The sequence below is a fragment of the Cryptomeria japonica genome, chromosome 1 (genome assembly GCF_030272615.1).
Source record: "Cryptomeria japonica chromosome 1, Sugi_1.0, whole genome shotgun sequence".
NCBI lineage: Eukaryota > Viridiplantae > Streptophyta > Pinopsida > Cupressales > Cupressaceae > Cryptomeria > Cryptomeria japonica.
In genome coordinates this window covers 252,386,995-252,406,815 of record NC_081405.1, presented here as the reverse complement: position 1 = coordinate 252,406,815, position 19,821 = coordinate 252,386,995, and the positions used below count along the sequence as shown (strand labels likewise).

Genomic DNA, 19,821 nt, shown 5'->3' with positions numbered 1-19,821 from the left:
TTAGGTTTCTTGTCATACCAGATTTCATATGGTGTCTTCAAAGTACCTTTCTTCAATTGTACTCGGTTCAGGGTGTAAACTGATGTGCTTATTGCTTCTCTCCAAAATGTTTGTGGCACTTTCTTTTCAATCATCAGTGTTCTAGCACAATCCACAATAGATCTATTTCTTCTCTCAGCTATTCCATTCTGTTGTGGAGTTCTCGGTGTAGAGACTTGTCTTTTAATACCATGATCATTGTAGAATAAGTTGAATTCATCAGATGTGAGCTCTCCTCCTCTATTTGATCTAAGACATTTCAGTTGTCTTCCTGTTTCATTTTCAACTCTTGCCTTGTACCATTTAAACATTTGAAAAGCTTCTGATTTTTCTTTTAAAAACATTACTGACATCATCCTTGAATAGTCATCCACAAATAATATGAAATATTTATCACCATAATAACTTTGAACTTTCATAGGACCACAAAGATCAATGTGCACAAGATCTAGAATTCCCTTAGAAGTGTAAGACTTACTTGTAAAGCTTGATCTTGTCATCTTACCCATTTGGCATCCTTGGCACATAGCATTCTTAGGTTTTTCAAGACTCAGTAGACCTCTTACTCCATGCTTCTTACTTATTTTGATCAGATTATCAAAATTTACATGACAAAACCTTTTATGCCATAACCAGGTATCATCTATCTTTGCATACAAACACTTGTTCCAATTTGAGTCAAGGTGAAATGTGTTACCTTTTGTCTGTGTCCCGGTAGCAGCTAACTTCCCACTCTTGTCATGAACTTTGACAATTCCTTTCTGAAATTCTATTTGGTAACCTACGTTGTTTAGTTGTGCTTCACTCAACAAATTGTATTTCAAACCTTCAACCCAATAAACATCATTGCATCTTGCATTGTCAAGAAGTGTTATAGATCCTTTACCTTTCACCGGACATGGTGCATCATTACCAAATCTAACATAGCCTCCATCGTAATCTTCTAATATAACAAACTTGTGTTTATCTCCTGTCATATGATGTGAGCATCCATTATCTATGATCTAAGAATCATTAGTGTTTATGTGAGATATTAGGGCTTTTTCTTCATACCTTTCTTCATCTGATCCATCTTTGATAGCCACATAAACTACTTCCTCTGTATCAGTTTCATCTGATTTATCATCATTGGATTCCTCATCAGCTATTAAGCATGTCTTTCTATCTCTTCTTCTGAATTCTTGGTGTCCTTTGTAATGATTATCTTTCTGTCTATCATCTCAGTAATCTCTCTTTTCAGTAGAATCTTTTTCAGGACAATTAGAAGCTATATGTCCTATTTTATCACAATTGAAACATTTCAAAGGTAGTTTTCCTTTATACTTACCTTTTCCTCTCGGTAACCTTCTGGCTAATAGTGCTTCAAACTCTTCTTGCTTTCTGATTTCCTCATGTAGTTTGTGTACTTCTTCCATGTTCTTATGAAATCTTTCACTTGCTCCACTGTGATCTCCTGTAGAATACTTATACTTTCTTTCATTGTAATCATTAGATTCATCAAGATGAAAAGAACTAAATGCAGATTCAACTTTATTTACCGAAGATCCACTGTTATCAAAGTTACTTAAATCAAATGCATGTAGCTTACCAATAGTAGCATCTAAAGAAACTGACATATTAGGTAGAGACCTCAATTCATTGATTGCAGAGACTCGGATTGCATAAGCTAGTAGAAGGGTTCTTAACAACTTACTTGTTATATCTTTTTCTTCAATAGTTCCACCTGCTCCTTTGATTTGATTGACAATCTCCTTTAGTCTTGTACTGTACTGAGTTATGTTCTCACCTTCACTCATCCTCATGGATTCAAGTTGTCCTCTTAGACTATCTACTTTTTCTCTTTGTATATGTTCATATCCTTCATATACTAATATGAGCTTATCCCACATAGCCTTTGCATCATTGTAGCCTTCTAGATCATTAAACTCCGAATTGGTCAATGCAGATGTTATTTCAATCATTGCTTGGATATGTTCTTGCTTTGCTTTTATTTCTTCCATTGTCAATGGATAGGTGCTTGGTGTAACAAAATCATTCTCTAGATAATATACAACATATTCTCCAACTCCTGATATATGCAGCTTCATCCTTTTCTGCCATGTAGAGAAACTTGACTTGTTCAGCTTTGGTGCATCCCTCTTATACATCTTTGGATCTTTAACTCAAGTGCCTTTAAACTTTTCTTCTGGAGTCCAAAGCTCTAATACCAATTGATAATTCTAATACTTAATGTAAGTACAAATCTAATAGCCAACAAAATGAGAGGGGGGGGTGAATCATACAAACTTAATCTTCCATAAAAACATCAGATTCAACCTCGATAACATATACTTCAGTAATATAACCAAAACTGTTAAACATGCAAACTCAAAAGCATATAAACATCATAAACCTCATAACACCAGATTTAACATGTAAACCCAAATAGGGAAAAACCACTGTGGGATTTGGGACCCACTAAGAAATATACTCTTCTAGAGTATGCTCAGTTAAAAGCAAATCCTATTAAAGATTACAAACACATTGTTAGATGTGACCCGATTAGGGGATTTCCCTTAGATCTGTTAGGATCTTCACCTTGTTAGAAGTGACCTTGTTAAAGGATTTCAAACACTCAATTAGAATGTCACCTTGCTAGAGGGTTTTACAAATAAGACTGTTTAGTCCACTCGATTAAGAGATTTTTTGTCACTTTCACAAAATAACAGTAATAAAAATCTATCTGCAACTTCACATCTAAAATGCTAAAGCAGATTCTTATTTGTTCAATACAATCTAGACATAGAACTAATCTTGTCCATCTGCTGGGCTTCTATACTCTGTTATTCAAACAGGTCTTCAAGGTTCTGTGCTCGATAATCACTATGTAGCATCCCTGTGTATACACTTGCCCGCATCCATTGTTTATCAACAATTTTCTATTTATAAAAAATTAGCTAACCGCTTAATCTCCTTGATCACATTTCCCATGATCAATCATAGCCATTAGATCTTCAATCTTGTCCAGGTTCAATGTATCCTTCGATCTGAAAATATTTTACCCCACCTTGGAACTTGCATAGATTTCTTGGAACTTGTGCTAGGGTATTGCAGTTCAATCTGAGCTGTAGATATTCATGCCTACTTTCCATTGCCATAGATTCATTAAGAAAATTCATGCACGACATAGCAATCATTTAATCAGTTCCAGCTCATCAGCTTCCTTTATTAAATAACGCATGTAAACATTTAATGTATTCTGTTATAGCTCGGTTACAACTCAGTAACAACTCGGTGAATACTAAACTTCACTCAGTAGACATTCCGCCTTCATTAACCGATAGCGATAACCTTAGGGTTTACCGACTAGGTTCCTTAGGGTTTACCGACTAGATTCTTTGCTTGGTAACATAGTATAGTATTAACCTTACAATTTATAACATATGTATGATGTTAAAACAATCTAAACATCATGATCTCATCATTGTCTGACTCGGTAATAGTTGCCCATTGAATACCTTATTCATCCCCTTATTCATCATATTCTTTCTGTGTCTTTTACCAACATTTTTATACTCTTCAAATCATACTTCTCAAGATATGGCAACATCACACTGAATTAGAAAATCAATTTCTTGACATCAATGACAAAATAATAATATCAAGACAGTAAACATCCTTAATCAGTTATATCCATAATCATCAACAACCTTCTCAATATCCTTATTGAAATGCCAACAATCTCCCATTGTCTGTTATAATGCCAAATGCTAACAGTAGGATCAACAATAGTGATTATATCTATGGTGAGAGATCTATACGGTGAAATCTCTTCCACAAGAGTAAACCTCTTACTCTCACTCGAGGTTGCTCAACTAAAAACTAGGCCGGTAAAGGTATTTGTTATTTTCATGATATTATTGTTAATGAGCATCTTATTTCTAGGACTAATATTTCTCATATTTATAATATCTTTTGAAGTTAGACTGTATTTGTCTTAAATGAAGTACTTCATTCCTAAAACTAGACATCGTGATCGTCCTATCAAATATAAACAATCAACTTTGACAACAAGATCTAAATGGTTGTTGACTTGCTTGGTCTGATGAGTCTTATCTTTCATTTATTTATCTTTGGTCATATTACTATGTTACTAAAGGATATCCACAAGTGATTAGAGTGGCCAAGATGGTTCATGGTCAATTTTTTTGTCTTCTATTTGTGCAATGTTTTCATGACATTCTAGGGAAAGTATGTTTTTTGTGTTTGTATTGGCATGTTCATTTTCTGACTGTCACACATACCTCAACCCTTAGCATATAACTATTTCAATATGGATTGAAACTTTCCTTATCTATAATGTGTCTTTTTTCTATAAAGCAGTCACATTATCACTCTAGCCTTATATGTCATGGTGTGACACATTCATTTTCTATATTAAACAATGCTCTGTAAAGATAAAGTACACTTATGAAAGAAAGGTTTCACCATTACAATCTATTCTCCATCTAGTTCTACCTCTTACTAACAATTCTTTAGCCAGTACTCTTGGTCTTGTGCTCTAATACAAAAAATATAAATCTAGAACCTGTATCTTGCTCGTTTGACCTTTGATTTCACTTTCATTTTGTAAAGCGGAAAAATTGAACCCTAGTTGCTCTCCCCTCTCCAACTCCGAGGAGAGAGAAGGGAGGTCACTAGGATTGACGATTTTCACTTGGGGGAGACTTTACATTCAAAAGAGGGGTTGAAACCCACAAGATCCAATCCCACACAATGCAAGATTGGATTCTAAATGAGTTTCAAGGGTTAAGACAGCAAGGCTACCCTCTTTTGAAAAGAATGTAGATAGAAAGATTGAACTAGGAATGCATGAAAAGTGAGAAAAATTCGCTTATAAATAGAGATAGGAATATAGGATGAAGCTGTGGACCTGGAATTAGCAGTAAAATGTTGAGACGGCATTGTCCTGCAAATTTGAGCGAAATTTGATGGGACGATGGCGCCCGGCGTGCGCACGGTCCTCCGAAAAATTCGTGAAATGAAGGGGAATCTGTTCGTCTTGGCACAAGGATTCCAGATCTTCAATTACAGCCGCGTACCTGCAACCTACACATAGAAAAGTGAAGACGATTGCGGGGTTAGGGATTAGGGGTTTGCCCTTAGGTCAAACCCCGGTTTTGGAATTAACCAAGAAATGAGAAATGCTGTAAATGTAAATGTTTGTAATGTAAAACAAGTACTAGTACCTTGTTGTAAGAATGTTTTTATTCTTACATGTGAAGGTGTAGATGTTGTATGTTGTATGTTGTGGTAAATGATCTCCTCTTCAATGGTTGAATCCTTGTCTTGAATGCAACAGTTAGCCTTGAATGGAGACTTAGAATGATCAATTGCTTGAAGGAATGCTTGAATGCTTGAATGCTTGAACGTTTGAATATCGTTTCCACGTTTTTTTTATCCATCCAAATGGGAGAGGAAAACGTAGTTTATATACTTGTCAATTAGGGCTGATAGACTGGTTTTTTCGACCTTAGGCCGACCTGGGAAGATTATTTTCCAATTTGCAAACTAAAAGACTCGAAGCCCCAAAAGAGACCAGGCCCAAAATAGGGCCAGGGACCAGGGCGTTGGGCGCTTTGGTCCCACCTCCCGAGACAGCAGGGTGCAAGGAGGGATCAGGCAGGGTGCTGGAAAAATGCTGTTTTTGATGTCGCAGACAAGTTTCAGGGTCTCCATTCAGGTTCCGTGTTGCGTCGCCATCGTGAAGACCTAAATGCAGTTGAAATTGCAAGTGTTGCAATTTTAGGACACTACATTTAGCCCCCACTTTAGCGGGAGTATAAGCGTACGCTCATACTTCCGGTAAAGTACAAGGAAACAACATGGAAAGACTTTCACCACATCAAGGAGGCAAGATACACCAAGCCCCCAGTGGACTAAGGATCTTACGACTTTGATTGACAAAGTAAAAGGGAAGATCACGAGGGAGAACCATGACTGTCAGTAGTAAGGTTCCCTCACTATGAGTCATGCAAGAGAAATACCAAAAATTTTCAAGGCAAAGCTAAGTTCATCAAGAAATTTTCAAGTATCTTGAAGGGATAGACGGGGTGTATGCCCCCCTACGTTAAAGAGATCGCACACGCCTCAACGGGGGTGATTGCTTTAAGGTAGTGATACACATAAGAAATGAGAAAGGAAAGGAGCACGTTATCACAAAGATTTAGCCCCCAAGTGTGAGATAAACCCAAGGATAATAGACACAAAACACGAAGCACGAGGTGACTTCGCTTTCCTCGGGGTTAGTATGCTGTATGATAACTCATGTATATCATATGTATGTATGCATAATTGTTCTTCATTCCCCAATCAAGGAAGGTCGCCTAGAAGAAGGGAACACATGTGTCTTTTGAGTCAACATAAGAGAGACCAAAAGAGATCTCAACGCTTTGCATCGTCCTCAAGTATACAACACTAAGGACAACAAATAGAAGAATGAGAATAACACATAGAAGAAGTAACAAAAGAGAGGAGGAGAGAATCTACTATGCTAATGAAACTAGTCTAGCACGTCATCTACCCCCCGATCTTGCTGATCAATGTTTCGGGAAGGCAGGGAACACGCTAGAGGAGGAACATCCAACATAGCAGATGGAGCTATCACAAGATCCAAACAAGGGCTATGTTCATGTTCCAAGCCACGTTGTTCTTGTCTAGGAGCTAGGATAAGTGCTTTAGAAAATTCGTTAGATAAATGGTTATCAATATCAACAAGTTCATATTCACTATCAGAAGCAAGAGAAGTAACATTTTCATCATGAATCACATTTTCATCTATATCATCATCAAGATTTATAAAAATAGGATCTTTAACTCGCACAGGATCAAGACCATCATGCATCTTATGTTTAGGAGATTTTGGCTCAATTTCTAGTTGAGGAGAAAATGGAATAATGCTTGTTGAAGGTGTTTTTGGAGATTGCAAAGTTTGAGAAACAGCTGCCTGAGCTCTAAGACGACGCTTTCATCGACATTCCCGTGTAGAACGAGTTCGTCTAGTCTTAGTCAGAAGTGGAGAAGATTGAGGAGGAGGAATGTTCTCATCCTTATCACTTGGGTGTTTAGGTTGTGGTCTCTTAGGCTGGATGATAGGAGAAGAGGAAGGTCTGTTCTCTTTATAAAAGGAAGGAGGAGGAACTGCTCCATATAAAGGAGGAATATTTGGTTTAGGAAGGAGACCAAGTCCATCATGACGAGGAGGTATAGGTCTGCTTTTAGAAAGTTTATCAGGCATAGACATAGTTACATCCATAGGGATGGGTTGGGAATCTTCTTGAGAAAAGACATTAGTTTTATCTTTCAAAGGAAGAACTTCCTTCTCAAGAACAATAGGAATATCAAGTTTGGGTGTTCTAGGTTCACTTAGAGATAGGATCATATCTATTTTCCACTTTTGATAAGATTTGAACAGATGATCACTTCGCGGTGGAAGAGATTGGAATTGTTTAGGCCAAAAATAATCAATAGGAACGCTAGAAGTTCTTTCAGCTGGTTTAAAGAGACTATGATTGACAGTAACAACTTCACCATTATGGGGAAATTTCAAACACTTGTGAATAGGAGAAGCAATAGCTTTCATGGAAGATAGCCAAGGATAGCCTAGCTTCACACGAAATTGTTCGGATGAAGGAATAATAGCAAAGTTCACATCAAGGGATTTGTTATGAACTTCAATAGGTAATGTAATAGAACCAATTACAGGAGAAGAAAATGCATCAAATAATTTCACAACCACATTTGTTTTGTCATAAATCACTTGATTCAATTGCAAAGTAAAAAGAAATTCTTCAGTAATAACATTAACCATGCACGAAGGATCAATAAGCACTCCACGGCAAGGTGTATTCTTGACTTTTGCAACTATGTATAAAGGACCATCAGGTGCCCTGATAGTTTCACTAGAATCAAATGTGATGGAAGGTTCTTTAGGGTTTTCTTGCTGCTCTACAAAGTTAATCACATTCGGAGTCATAGACACAAGACCATCAGATGAGAGAGAGGAATCATTAGTCTCAATCACATTAGAGGTATGAGAAGGTAATGGATCAGTAAAAATCTAAAGATTTTGGTTAGGAGGAGCTACAGATGTCTTGCCTTTATCATTCACTCCTGAAACAGAGATAGTATTATTATCAATCATATCTTGAATTTTACCCTTCAAAGCAAAACATTTTTCAATATCATGCCCAGGTTGACGATGAAATTGACAAAAAGATTTGTTATCAAAATAGGGTGAATTAATCTTTGCAGGATCTATTTGCCTTATAGGAGGGAGAGTAAGCACATTTTGTTCCAATAACTTATTCATAATACTATGCAATGATTCATTCAAAGGAGTAAACTTCCTTTCTTTCTTGAAAAACTTAGAAATAGGAGGCACACCTAATGCTGCATTCACATTGTTGTTGATGATGTTTTCATTGAATTTGATGGAATCTCTGTTCAGTTTAAACTTTCCAAATGGTTGTTGACTGCTATCACCCTTATCACTCGGAGCCATAGGATTTGCTTGTTCCATTTGACTCATAGTCAGTTGATAATTGTGAAGAGTTGCACACAACTGTTGGAAAGAAGTAAACTCAGAAAACAGAAGTTTATCTCGAATATCTTTGTGTAAATTAGAAATAAAGATTCTTTGAATATCATTGTCAGGCACTGGAAAAGAAATTTGAGCATACAAATGCTTATATCTACCAATGAAATCAGTCACTTTTTCTTTAACATCTTGTTTACAATGCATTAAATCAATAAAAGTAACTTTAGGACTTATATTGTTTTGAAATTGTTGAATAAAAGCATTTGCAAGTTGTTCGAAAGAAGAAATAGAATAAGAGGGCAACGAGCAATACCATTGTAGGGCTTTATCTCTTAATGTTCTAGTGAATAGTTTTGCAAGCAACCTTTGGTCATAAGCAAAATCGGTACAAATTGTTTGAAAAGTCTTAACATGTGTTAGAGGATCACCTTTACCATTATAAAGCTCTAAATGCGGGATTTCAACATGTTTAGGAGGGATAGCTCGAACAATGTCAAGAGAAAGTGGGCTCGCAACATCAAATGTGGGCACACTAAACTTAGATTGATTCATAGCGGCAATTTGTTGCTATAAAGAAGAGATGGTTTGTGCAAGATTATTAATGGTCGCTTCAGTCAAAGAATTCATATTAGATGTGTTAGATTGTGATGGAGGTATTATGTTATTGAAAGAAGGCATTGATTGAGAGTAAGGTGGTGGAACACTATGATAGTTAGTCATAGGAGATGATTGGAAAGGAGGAACACTACAAGGAGGAATGGAATGGTTAAATGAATTGCCCCCTTGCATCATGTTCATTTGTGAAGATGTAATAGGGACACTCATTGAAGGAATGAATGAAGAAGTCGGATTGAATGAAGGAAGAGGGTTAATTGAAGAAGAGGGATTGCCCCCATGACTAGTGATCATAGGAGGAATATCTTGTATTGAAGTGGTCATTATGTTTGATGTAAAAGTAGGTATGCTAGCAATAGAAGTTGTCAAAGGAATAGAATGATTAACTTGAGTGGGAGGTTGTGTATAACCTAAAGTTTCAGCACAACTCTTCATAGGCATCACATTCAAATCCACAATGTGTGCAATACCACGCAAAATATCAATTCCATTCTTATCACTTTGAACCATGCGTTTTAGACCCTCAATTAATGAAAGAGCTTGACTATCGGGATACTCATGAGACATCCATTGCTGAAAATCATCAAATTGGTTATCCAATTTCGAAAGTTGTTCTACAGAAACCTCATGGAGAGCTTCTTCATCATTAGGAGGATTAGAGGAATTACCCGTGTCCTCGTTAAAAAGGCTATTCAAATTAGGTTCCATCTCCTCAGTAATTAAACCTCAGAAAGACTTAATTCTAAGGCTTCGTCTAACGGGGATAGTGTAAGTAGGGCTTTTTGTTGTAAAACTCATGCACTAGAGAGGGAGAGAAGATTTTGAATTTAGAGGTAGAAAATTTCAGTAAAATCAGCCAATCTCCTAGATTTAAGCTGTTAAATGCAATCACGACAATCTCTCGAAATTTCGGAAAAAATGTCAGGGACCGTGGCGCTCGAGGTGCACACGGTCCTCGCAACTTTTTTTGAAATTTTCAGAGATGAAAGTTATGATGATTTTAGAGCTAATCTGAAAAAATTGAGTGATTTTACGATCTATAGATAGGCCAAATTAAAGTTGCAATCTCAAAATTGAACCCTATCAAGATTGTCGAAAAATGCAAAATTTGAATTTTGAAAAAGAGAGTGAAACTGAAATTTTGAATTTTATGATTTTAGAGGGAATACCAAAAGCAATGCAAGTTTTGAATTTTAAAAGTTGACTCAATTTCACGCAAAATTCAATTTTGAAAGCGGAAATCAAAGTTGTTGTAATTAAACACTTAATTTCAAAAGTCACAAATTGCAAGAATTTGAATAAAGCACTGAAATTTTGAATGAATGCCAAGACACTTTTCAGATTTAGGACAGTAAGAACACAATTTTGACACAAAATTTCAATTTCACCAATTTTTGAATGATTAGAAGCCTTAATCCAAGCAATCCCTAGACCAACTTTGACTGTAATTTTGAAAGTGTTATAATTGATAAAATCAGCGAAAATTCTGGATTTTAGCAGAAAAATACAGTAAGATCTAGCTCCCGAAATTTCAGAAAAAATGTCAAGGACGATGGCGCTCGGGGTGCACACGGTCCTCGCAACTTTTTTCCAAATTTTCAAGGATGAAAGATATTATGATTTTGTTGCAGAATCCAAAGTTACAGCCGATTTGGAAATGTTTTGATCAGTGAAATTATCAGTCAAAGGTTGAATCAAGAGGGTTTTAAAAATTAGGGTTTTGACACTTAACCACTTAATTTTCAGAATTAAAGCACAAATATGAATTGATAATTTGCAATAGAAGGGTAGATCTAAAACAAGCATTAACAATTAGACATTTCACAAGCTTAATTACTAAAAAGAAAATTTAGGGTTTTTATGCAATTAACCTCTAAAATTTGCAAAAGATCAAACATGGAAATGTAATCAAGGCATCCAATTTTCAGATCTAACCATGAATAATTAGAAAGGATGTTCACGTCGGGTTCACCAAAATGTAAAGCAGAAAAATCGAACCCTAGTTGCTCTCCCCTCTCCAACTCCGAGGAGAGAGAAGGGAGGTCACTAGGATTGACGATTTTCACTTGGGGGAGACTTTACATTCAAAAGAGGGGTTGAAACCCACAAGATCCAATCCCACACAATGCAAGATTGGATTCTAAATGAGTTTCAAGGGTTAAGGCAGCAAGGCTACCCTCTTTTGAAAAGAATGTAGATAGAAAGATTGAACTAGGAATGCATGAAAAGTGAGAAAAATTCGCTTATAAATAGAGATAGGAATATAGGATGAAGCTGCGGACCTGGAATTAGTAGTAAAATGTCGAGACGGTGCTGTCCTGCAAATTTGAGTGAAATTTGACGGGACGATGGCGCCCGGCGTGCACACGGTCCTCTGAAAAATCAACAAAACGAAGGGGGATCTGTTCGTCTCTGCACAAGGATTCCAGATCTTCAATTACAGCCGCGTACCTGCAACCTACACACAAAAAAGCGAAGACGATTGGGGGGTTAGTGATTAGGGGTTTTCCCTTAGGTCAAACCCCAGTTTTGGAATTAACCAAGAAATGAGAAATGTTGTAAATGTAAATGTTTGTAATGTAAAACAAGTACTAGTACCTTGTTGTAAGAATGTTTGTATTCTTACATGCGAAGGTGTAGATGTTGTATGTTGTATGTTGTGGTAAATGATCTCCTCTTCAATGGTTGAATCCTTGTCTTGAATGCAACAGTTAGCCTTGAATGGAGACTTAGAATGATCAATTGCTTGAAGGAATGCTTGAATGCTTGAATGCTTGAACGTTTGAATATCGTTTCTGCCCTTTTTTTATCCATCCAAATGGGAGAGGAAAACGTAGTTTATATACTTGTCAATTAGGGCTGATAGACTGATTTTTCTGACCTTAGGCCGACCTGGGAAGATTATTTTCCAGTTTGCAAACTAAAAGACCCGAAGCCCCAAAAGAGACCGGGCCCAAAATAGGGCCAGGGACCAGGGCGCTGGGCGCCATGGTCCTGGGGGACCAGGGCGCTAGGCGCCCTAGTCCTGAAGGACCAGGGCGCTGGGCGCTCTGGTCCCACCTCCCGGGACAGCAGGGTGCAAGGAGGGATCAAGCAGGGTGCTGGAAAAATGTAGTTTTTGATGTCGCGGACAAGTTTCAGGGTCTCCATTCAGGTTCCGTGTTGCGTTGCCATCGTGAAGACATAACTGCAGTCGAAATTGCAAGTGTCGCAATTTTAGGACGCTACACATTTGCATTTTTGAATTCTAGCATTATTTTTGATAAATTAGCCTCGTGTTCTGGCTTTTCACCAAATTTTTTGAGCGGGAACCCTTGTAACATATTATGTTTGGGGCATCTTTAAATGTGTTTTTTCTTGATTTTTTTTTGAAACAACACTCTAAATTGCATTTTTTCAAAGAGGGGCAAACTGTAGAAACTAAAAATTGGTTACCACCTACAACTATGCTTTTTATAAACATGTCTTCTTGTCGGTAATTTTCTCTTTATCATTTGTCGACATTGTGTCTTTCTCTTGATAATTAAATAACATTGATTTTTAATTAGTTTTTTTTTTTTTTCCAATTGGATCATATTATATCAAGTTTTCATCTATCTAAAAAATTATTTTGTCAATTATCTAATTATTTTATCCTCTTGGGATTAATCTATTGTAGGGAAAATAATTATTTAATTATTTCACCTCTATCCTAATATTTTCCCTTTGATAAATAAATATATTTATTTATTTATTTCCTCTTTTATCTTTATTACAATTAAATAAATTTATTTTAGTTAATTGTGTAATTAACTAACATGTGGAGAGATTAATAAATAATATTTAATAATTCACTTCACTTATCTACTTTTCATTCTAATTTGTCTCCACTTCTAACTCTTTTACCTTCCACTTCCCACTCCTGCTTGCTAATTTATCTCCCCGCTTAACTCTTCTCTCTTTCCATTTTAACTCCTCTCTTTCTCCACTTATTCATCACTACTCCTTTCCTCCACTTTTAAATGACATATTTTTTTGAAAATAAATATTTGTAATATTTAATTTCACTTAACTCTTACTCATTTCTATTTTCTCCTCCAATTGCAATTGCAAATTTCCCATTTACCATCACTTAACTCATCCTTACAAGAGATCTCATTTGTCAATTGACAAAAAAATTTCAAAAATCTATAAATTGGACTCTCATTTCTCATTCATACAACCACAATCTTTCGATTATACTCGTGATCATGTTGTTGAATTTCTTTTTCTTATAAGATTTGTGCACACGTCTACTTGAGAGTAACATCAATTAGAGGAGAAAGAAGAAATAATAACACACCATTAAAGTAGTGCTATGAATTTGGTCTCATTTTGAGCTTGATTTTGTTCATTTCATTATGCACTTCATTTTGACAACTTTATTGGGATGTTCTTTTCATAATATCTAGCTTTTGTGGTTCACTTTATGATATCATGTTTGTTTTAACCCATTTTCCTATTCGATAATAATGAATAATATATGCTAACAATTTGTTCACACTCACATAGACCTCTCTCAAATGATTGATAACTAATATATACAAATAAAAAAGTGTTAGTTTCTAAGTGTAAATGCAAGTATATCGATTGAATTGTACCACTCTAGATCTTTCTAAAGTGTAATAATCTCTACATTATAATTGGAAAGACATTGTTTTAATATATTTATTTACTAATGGCAACGATTTATAAATAATGTTTGCAAATACAGTCAAATTTGATATATAAAAAAAATAATATGAGAAAAAATATCTATCAATTGAGAAAACTTTGATCTAAATGTTGCATTGTCAAATACAAATCATTAAAGAAACAATAAAATCATTAGCATACATCATTAAGTCATTACTAGGATTGAATGTCATTGCATCATATATCTTAAAGATAGAAGTACAAGGACAAAAATAATAATGGTTTTAAAGACTAGGTAGCATCTCATATTGCTTTGCATGTAGAAAAGAATGAGCAAGTTCATTCAATATAAACATAAAACTACAATGGAATGAAGTAATTTGGACATGATCATATAAAAAATATAATAAACCAACACCATTACTAGTTCAACAAGTACAAACTTTTGAAGTTGTAAAGATAATTACTACTATCGATGCCTTAAATATTGAATATATGTGACTATTTAATATCTTTTTCTTGAATGTTGTTTTCTTTTTGTAAATTTAAATCATAACTTTTTAACTTATAATTTCTATGGTTACGTTGTTGTGTTGTTCTTGTCATCAAGGTTTAAATCCCACCGGTTCGTAGCTTTGGATTAAAAGTGTTTACCGCTTAATAAAAAAAAATTGATTATCATTGAATGATGTTGAGGATAATCATCCCTGTAACTTGAACCATGACTTGGGTATGCATCTATTGAGCTGATTACTAGAAATGTTTACTACAACTAGTATACCTATATTTAAAAATATATGTAAAATATGCCCAGAGATATCTTATAATAGAAAAGAATCATCTGTAAACAAAAGTTGAAACATGACATATTTCATGCATTTACCTGTCATTTGCATGTCAATTTTTTTCAGATTTAGATTTTTGTTTAAGAACACTTGATGTCATTTTAGATGCCTCTTTGCATAACAAGAAACAACAGACAGAGAATGTTGCCAGAGAGATGCTACAATTTCTAAAGACTGGCTGATTGGTCCGGCAGAGAACCATTGACTGAATTAAAAGTTGAATCCAGCAAATACAAGAGAAAATTTTTACCTAGCTCTTGAGGAAGCGGGCCAGTCAGAGCACTAGAGAAAATTTTTACCTAGCTTTGAAAGTTGTCCTAATTCTGCAGGAAGGCTACCATTCAGTTGATTCATAGACAAGTCAATGGAGCTTAGATTTTTTAAGTGCCCAAGGCTCCATGGTATTCTTTCTTCCAACTTATTTTTGCTCAGCTAATTTAGATCCTTCTTCTAATAATTTCAATTTTTTGTTTGACCACATGCCTTTTTAATAATTGTAACATTTTATAAATGGTGTCTTCCACTCTGACTTCATTTTTACATGGAAGAGAACACAACAAAATTGTAGAAACAATAAAAGTAAGTCGAGAGAAATTTGTGTGGATAATTTTTTTTTATTTTTTTAAACAAGAAGATTTTGATATAATTGTGTTATTGCTTTGTGTACTCACAATGATAATGAATAATTTATCAAATTCATTATTAAGATTGAATTGTATCACTTCACATATCTAAAAAACATAAGTACAAGGACATGAAAGTTAATTGTTTTAGGGATACACATGGTAGCATCTTATATTCTTTTACACATCTAGTTGAAGAGTCATCAAGATCCTTTGATGTGGACAAAAGATAAAATTAATGTGAAATAATTTGAACAAGGTCAAATATCACAACAATAAACCTACACAACATTGATATTTCAACAATTATCATCTTTTTAATAGTTAAGATTATTCATTTCTCTCTAAATATTATAAAATATTAAATAAGTCCCATAACTTAAAAAACTTGTCAAAAGAATGCTCTCATCTTTTAACTTCAAAATATGAACATTTACTTTAATATTTCTATATAATTATAAATATTTGTATAATCATCCAACAAAAACATTTATACAAATCTCTTCCATTTTCCAAAATATTCATGTATAATAATAAAAAATCATAATAAATCAATAAATAAATATTAAAATAAATAAAGAAATTTTAAAAACAAAATATATATTGTTTTTCTATTTTAATTATAAAGAATCTACTCCCCATTAAGTCCTAGACAAAATTTTCAACATTATAAAACATTGCAGCTAATGTAAATCTTAAGATAACTAATGACTTTTAAGAGTAGATTACAGTATAATACCCTGAATTCTAAACTCTCGCTAGACAAATATACCAAATACCAAATACAAAAGTATGTTGTATCCAACTGTTGCAATGTTAATCACCAAGGAATAACGCCACTTAGATTGTTGTGTCCTAAACTCAGATTCCTCAAGCTCTGACATCGAACAATCTCTAGAGGAATGATTCCAGTGAGACTGTTGTTGCGGAGATGCAAAATTTGTAAACGCTCCAGTCGACCCAACTCGGGCGGAATGAACCCCTCAAGTCTATTTCTATGTAAGCTGAGCTCCTCCAGAAGACTGCAATTCCCAAGCTCTGCGGGTATTGGGCCTGATAGCTGGTTCTCCTCCAAATATAGGTACTGTAACTGCGTGAGGTTGCAAATTTTTGGGGATATGCTTCCCGTGAGACTGTTATTGTGGAGATACAGTTCCCGTAAGCTCCTTGCCCTGAAAAGCTGGGGAGGAATTGAGCCATTGAATGAATTGTCAGATAAGAGCAAAATTTGTAAACGCCCCAGTTGACCCAACTCGGGAGGAATGAACCCCTCAAGTTTGTTTGTATGCAAGCTGAGCTCCTCCAGAAGACTGCAATTCCCAAGCTCTGCTGGGATGGCGCCGGAGAGCAAATTCTGGTTCAAATAAAGCTGGGTCAAGCGGTGCAGCGATCCAAGCGAGGATGGTATGCGCCCTGTAAACTGATTCTGGGTGGCATAAATCCAGGTGAGATTGCTGAGCTTGCCGAATTCCCATGGTATTTCTCCACTGAAAGAGTTGTTGGACAATTCAACTTGAATGAGATTTGTGCAGTCACCAAGTGATTTGGGGATGTGACCTCCAAGCTTATTGGAAGTAACATACAGATATTGTAATTTCGAAAGACGGCCCAGAGATTGTGGCAACTCCCCAACCAGCTGATTCTCGTACACATAAAGTTCTGTTAGATGCTCACAATTGACAATGGATGAGGGTATCTCTCCAACCAAGGGATTTTCCCCCAGCCATAATTTGGAGAGGTGGGTGAGATTCCCAACATTTGACGGGATCTCTCCAGTCAAATTATTGGTAACCAAAAAAATCACCTCCAGCTGGCGAAGCCCAAAAATGGAGAGCGGAATGCTTTCGTTGAGGAAATTATCATAGAGCGACAGAGATCTTAGATTTTTTATGCTACCCAGTTGGACAGGGATTTGCCCGTGGATTGAATTGTTTGAGAGATCTAAATGTTCTAGCTCTGTACAATTTCCTAGCTCAGGAGGAATGGTACCAGACAGGCTGTTAGAAGCTAAATACAGTTCTTTCAAATTGTGTAAACCACAGATGGCCGAAGACAGCGTTCCAGAGAGTTGGGATTGAGAAAGATCGAGTGCACTTACCGTGTGATGAGGATGGCAGGTGACTCCTTTCCAGTGGCAGGGGTAGTTGTCGGAGGAGTTCCAGCTACTGAAAATGTTGGGAGGTGCAGTGAACTTGTTGAGAAGAGAAAGTAGAACGGTTCCATCCTTGCTAACTGCTTCAGTGCACTGTGTCTGGAATGCTATTACCATAAACACCAGGACTGTAAGTAAGCCCATTCTAATTTTTTTTTACCGTGTCCTAAGCAGTGAGTGTATTTTGGAGGGAGGCGAGGCCTTTATCCTGCTTCTAAGTGTGAGAATCACAACATTCTTGAAGATTTCAAACTGGGATACTTCTATGAAAGGAGGCTACTTGAAATTTCACATATTCCTGAGAAAATTTAGCCAACCTTTTACCGTCAAGGGTCCATATAGGGATAAGAAACTTTAGGAAAATCTGAGAAAAAAAGTGCAGTGTGCAATATTCCGAAATAAATTTGGAAATGATCATGCATGCATCATTTATTTTCCAATTACATGTCACCAATGTCTTCATAATTTAGACCCTAAAACCCTTGCAATATGAATTAAGGTGCTTCAAGTGAACGGGGCTTCTAAATTTTTGCATGGGGTATTACTTTATAAAATTTGGGTCTAGATTGTATGGAAATGGTTTCGTTTGATTTAAACTACTTTAGTTTACAAATATCAGAAATAAAAATATTTTTATAATTTTAAAAAATAAAAAATAAATATATTTTTAATTGAGACAACGCAATCACTCATACAATCAAATTAGATCAATGGGCCTTATTTAAAACTGATCTAGAATTATAAAGTAATCTTATAAATGAATATAAGCCTACATAGAATTTCTTCAACACTATGATGACTAAATCAAATTTGAATAATTTGAATTTTGTATTGCATCATCTTCATCCACATTTAGGCACACAAACCCCTCATGTATCTAATTTTCTCTAATAACATTTACTATTTAAATATTTCAACCTTAGCTAATTGATCACCTTATGTTTTATTATTATTAGAATTAATTAGCATAGATAAATAGAACGACTATTAATTATGCAAAATACTACAATGTACATTTAAATAAAATTATTTCATTTTATACATACACACATGATAAAATAAAAGCAAAAATTAATAAAAAATTAAAAAAAAAATTCAAACTATATAGAAATTTATATTAACATAAAATAAAATAATTTAATTTCGGTATTAAATTTATATATATATATGAATAAAATTAAAAATACATTATAATAGAATAAAGAGATTAAACTTTAAACCAAAATAATTTATTTCAATATTAACAAATACATAATATATTATAATATGTTCTATTATAATTTATAAGATATGAGGTGGATAAGCTATCTAAAATAAGGTGGATGTGATTAAAGAATTCTTCCATAGTAAAAGAGAATATGTAAACATATTTAAATAAGTAATTCATAAATAAATAAAACATTTATAATATTATGTTTATTTATGTATGTATGCGTAAAGTATTAATAAAAATATAGTGATTTAGGTAATCATGATACGAATTTATTATCAACTATAATGATAGTTTTAGATTTCCTAAATAAGTCATGGTATAGTCTTAGTTTTTTCAAAATTATTGTATAAATTATTTTCTTCTTTTATATTTATGTGAACAATTACTATATATATATATATATATATATATATATATATATATAAACAATTTTTTTATAACTATTTACCAAAAAAAATAATTACGTTAATATTATTATTTTTATTTAGAGCTTGGAACTTCCTACTCGATTTTTTTAAATTTCAAACCCTCTAATCCTTGCACACAGACCCTATGGAGGGTGGACGCCATGCTCACCTACCTATAGGTCCTCCTCTAGATGTTGTTGTTGTACCAGTCATGAAGAAATCCTTTCAGGTCATTGCCAAATTGTCCACTTTCGATGACCCCACTTTGGTTGCTTTTGATTGTCAGCTTACGAGATCTATTGTCCCCATTTTGAACAGTAATAATAATATTGATAAGTCCAATAAGTTGGAGTAGATGAATCCAAAGGAAAACACACAAGCCATTGAATGGAAGAATGCTCTTGTCGGTGATACAAATAGTCAATTTGCCCTCAGTATAGCCTTGGAGTGTTTGCAAACAAAGGTAGGCACATCTTTTATGTTACTCGAATCGGTGGTGGACCAAGTTGTTTCTTCAATGAACAATACTCTACTTGGGAATTTTTTTCCTGCATGCCAACTATTGAGATAATAGGGAAATGGGTGTCTCAAAAATGGAGGTTGAAGGGAATTTTTACAATTAGCACCATTCTTGTTGTTGTTTTCTTATTCAAATTTACAATAGAGGAAGATTTGGTTGCAGTTCTCTCAAGGTCA

At 34.7% G+C, this 19,821-nt stretch overlaps 1 protein-coding gene across 1 annotated transcript; it reads right to left on the bottom strand.

Moving 5' to 3' along the window:
- Nucleotides 1-16,173: 16,173 nt before the first annotated feature.
- LOC131050550 (receptor-like protein kinase) lies at nucleotides 16,174-17,649 on the bottom strand. The gene has a single exon (XM_057984752.2). The coding sequence runs from the start codon at nucleotides 17,647-17,649 to the stop codon at nucleotides 16,174-16,176; it is 1,476 nt and encodes a 491-aa protein (XP_057840735.2).
- Between the last annotated feature and the right edge of the window lie 2,172 nt (nucleotides 17,650-19,821).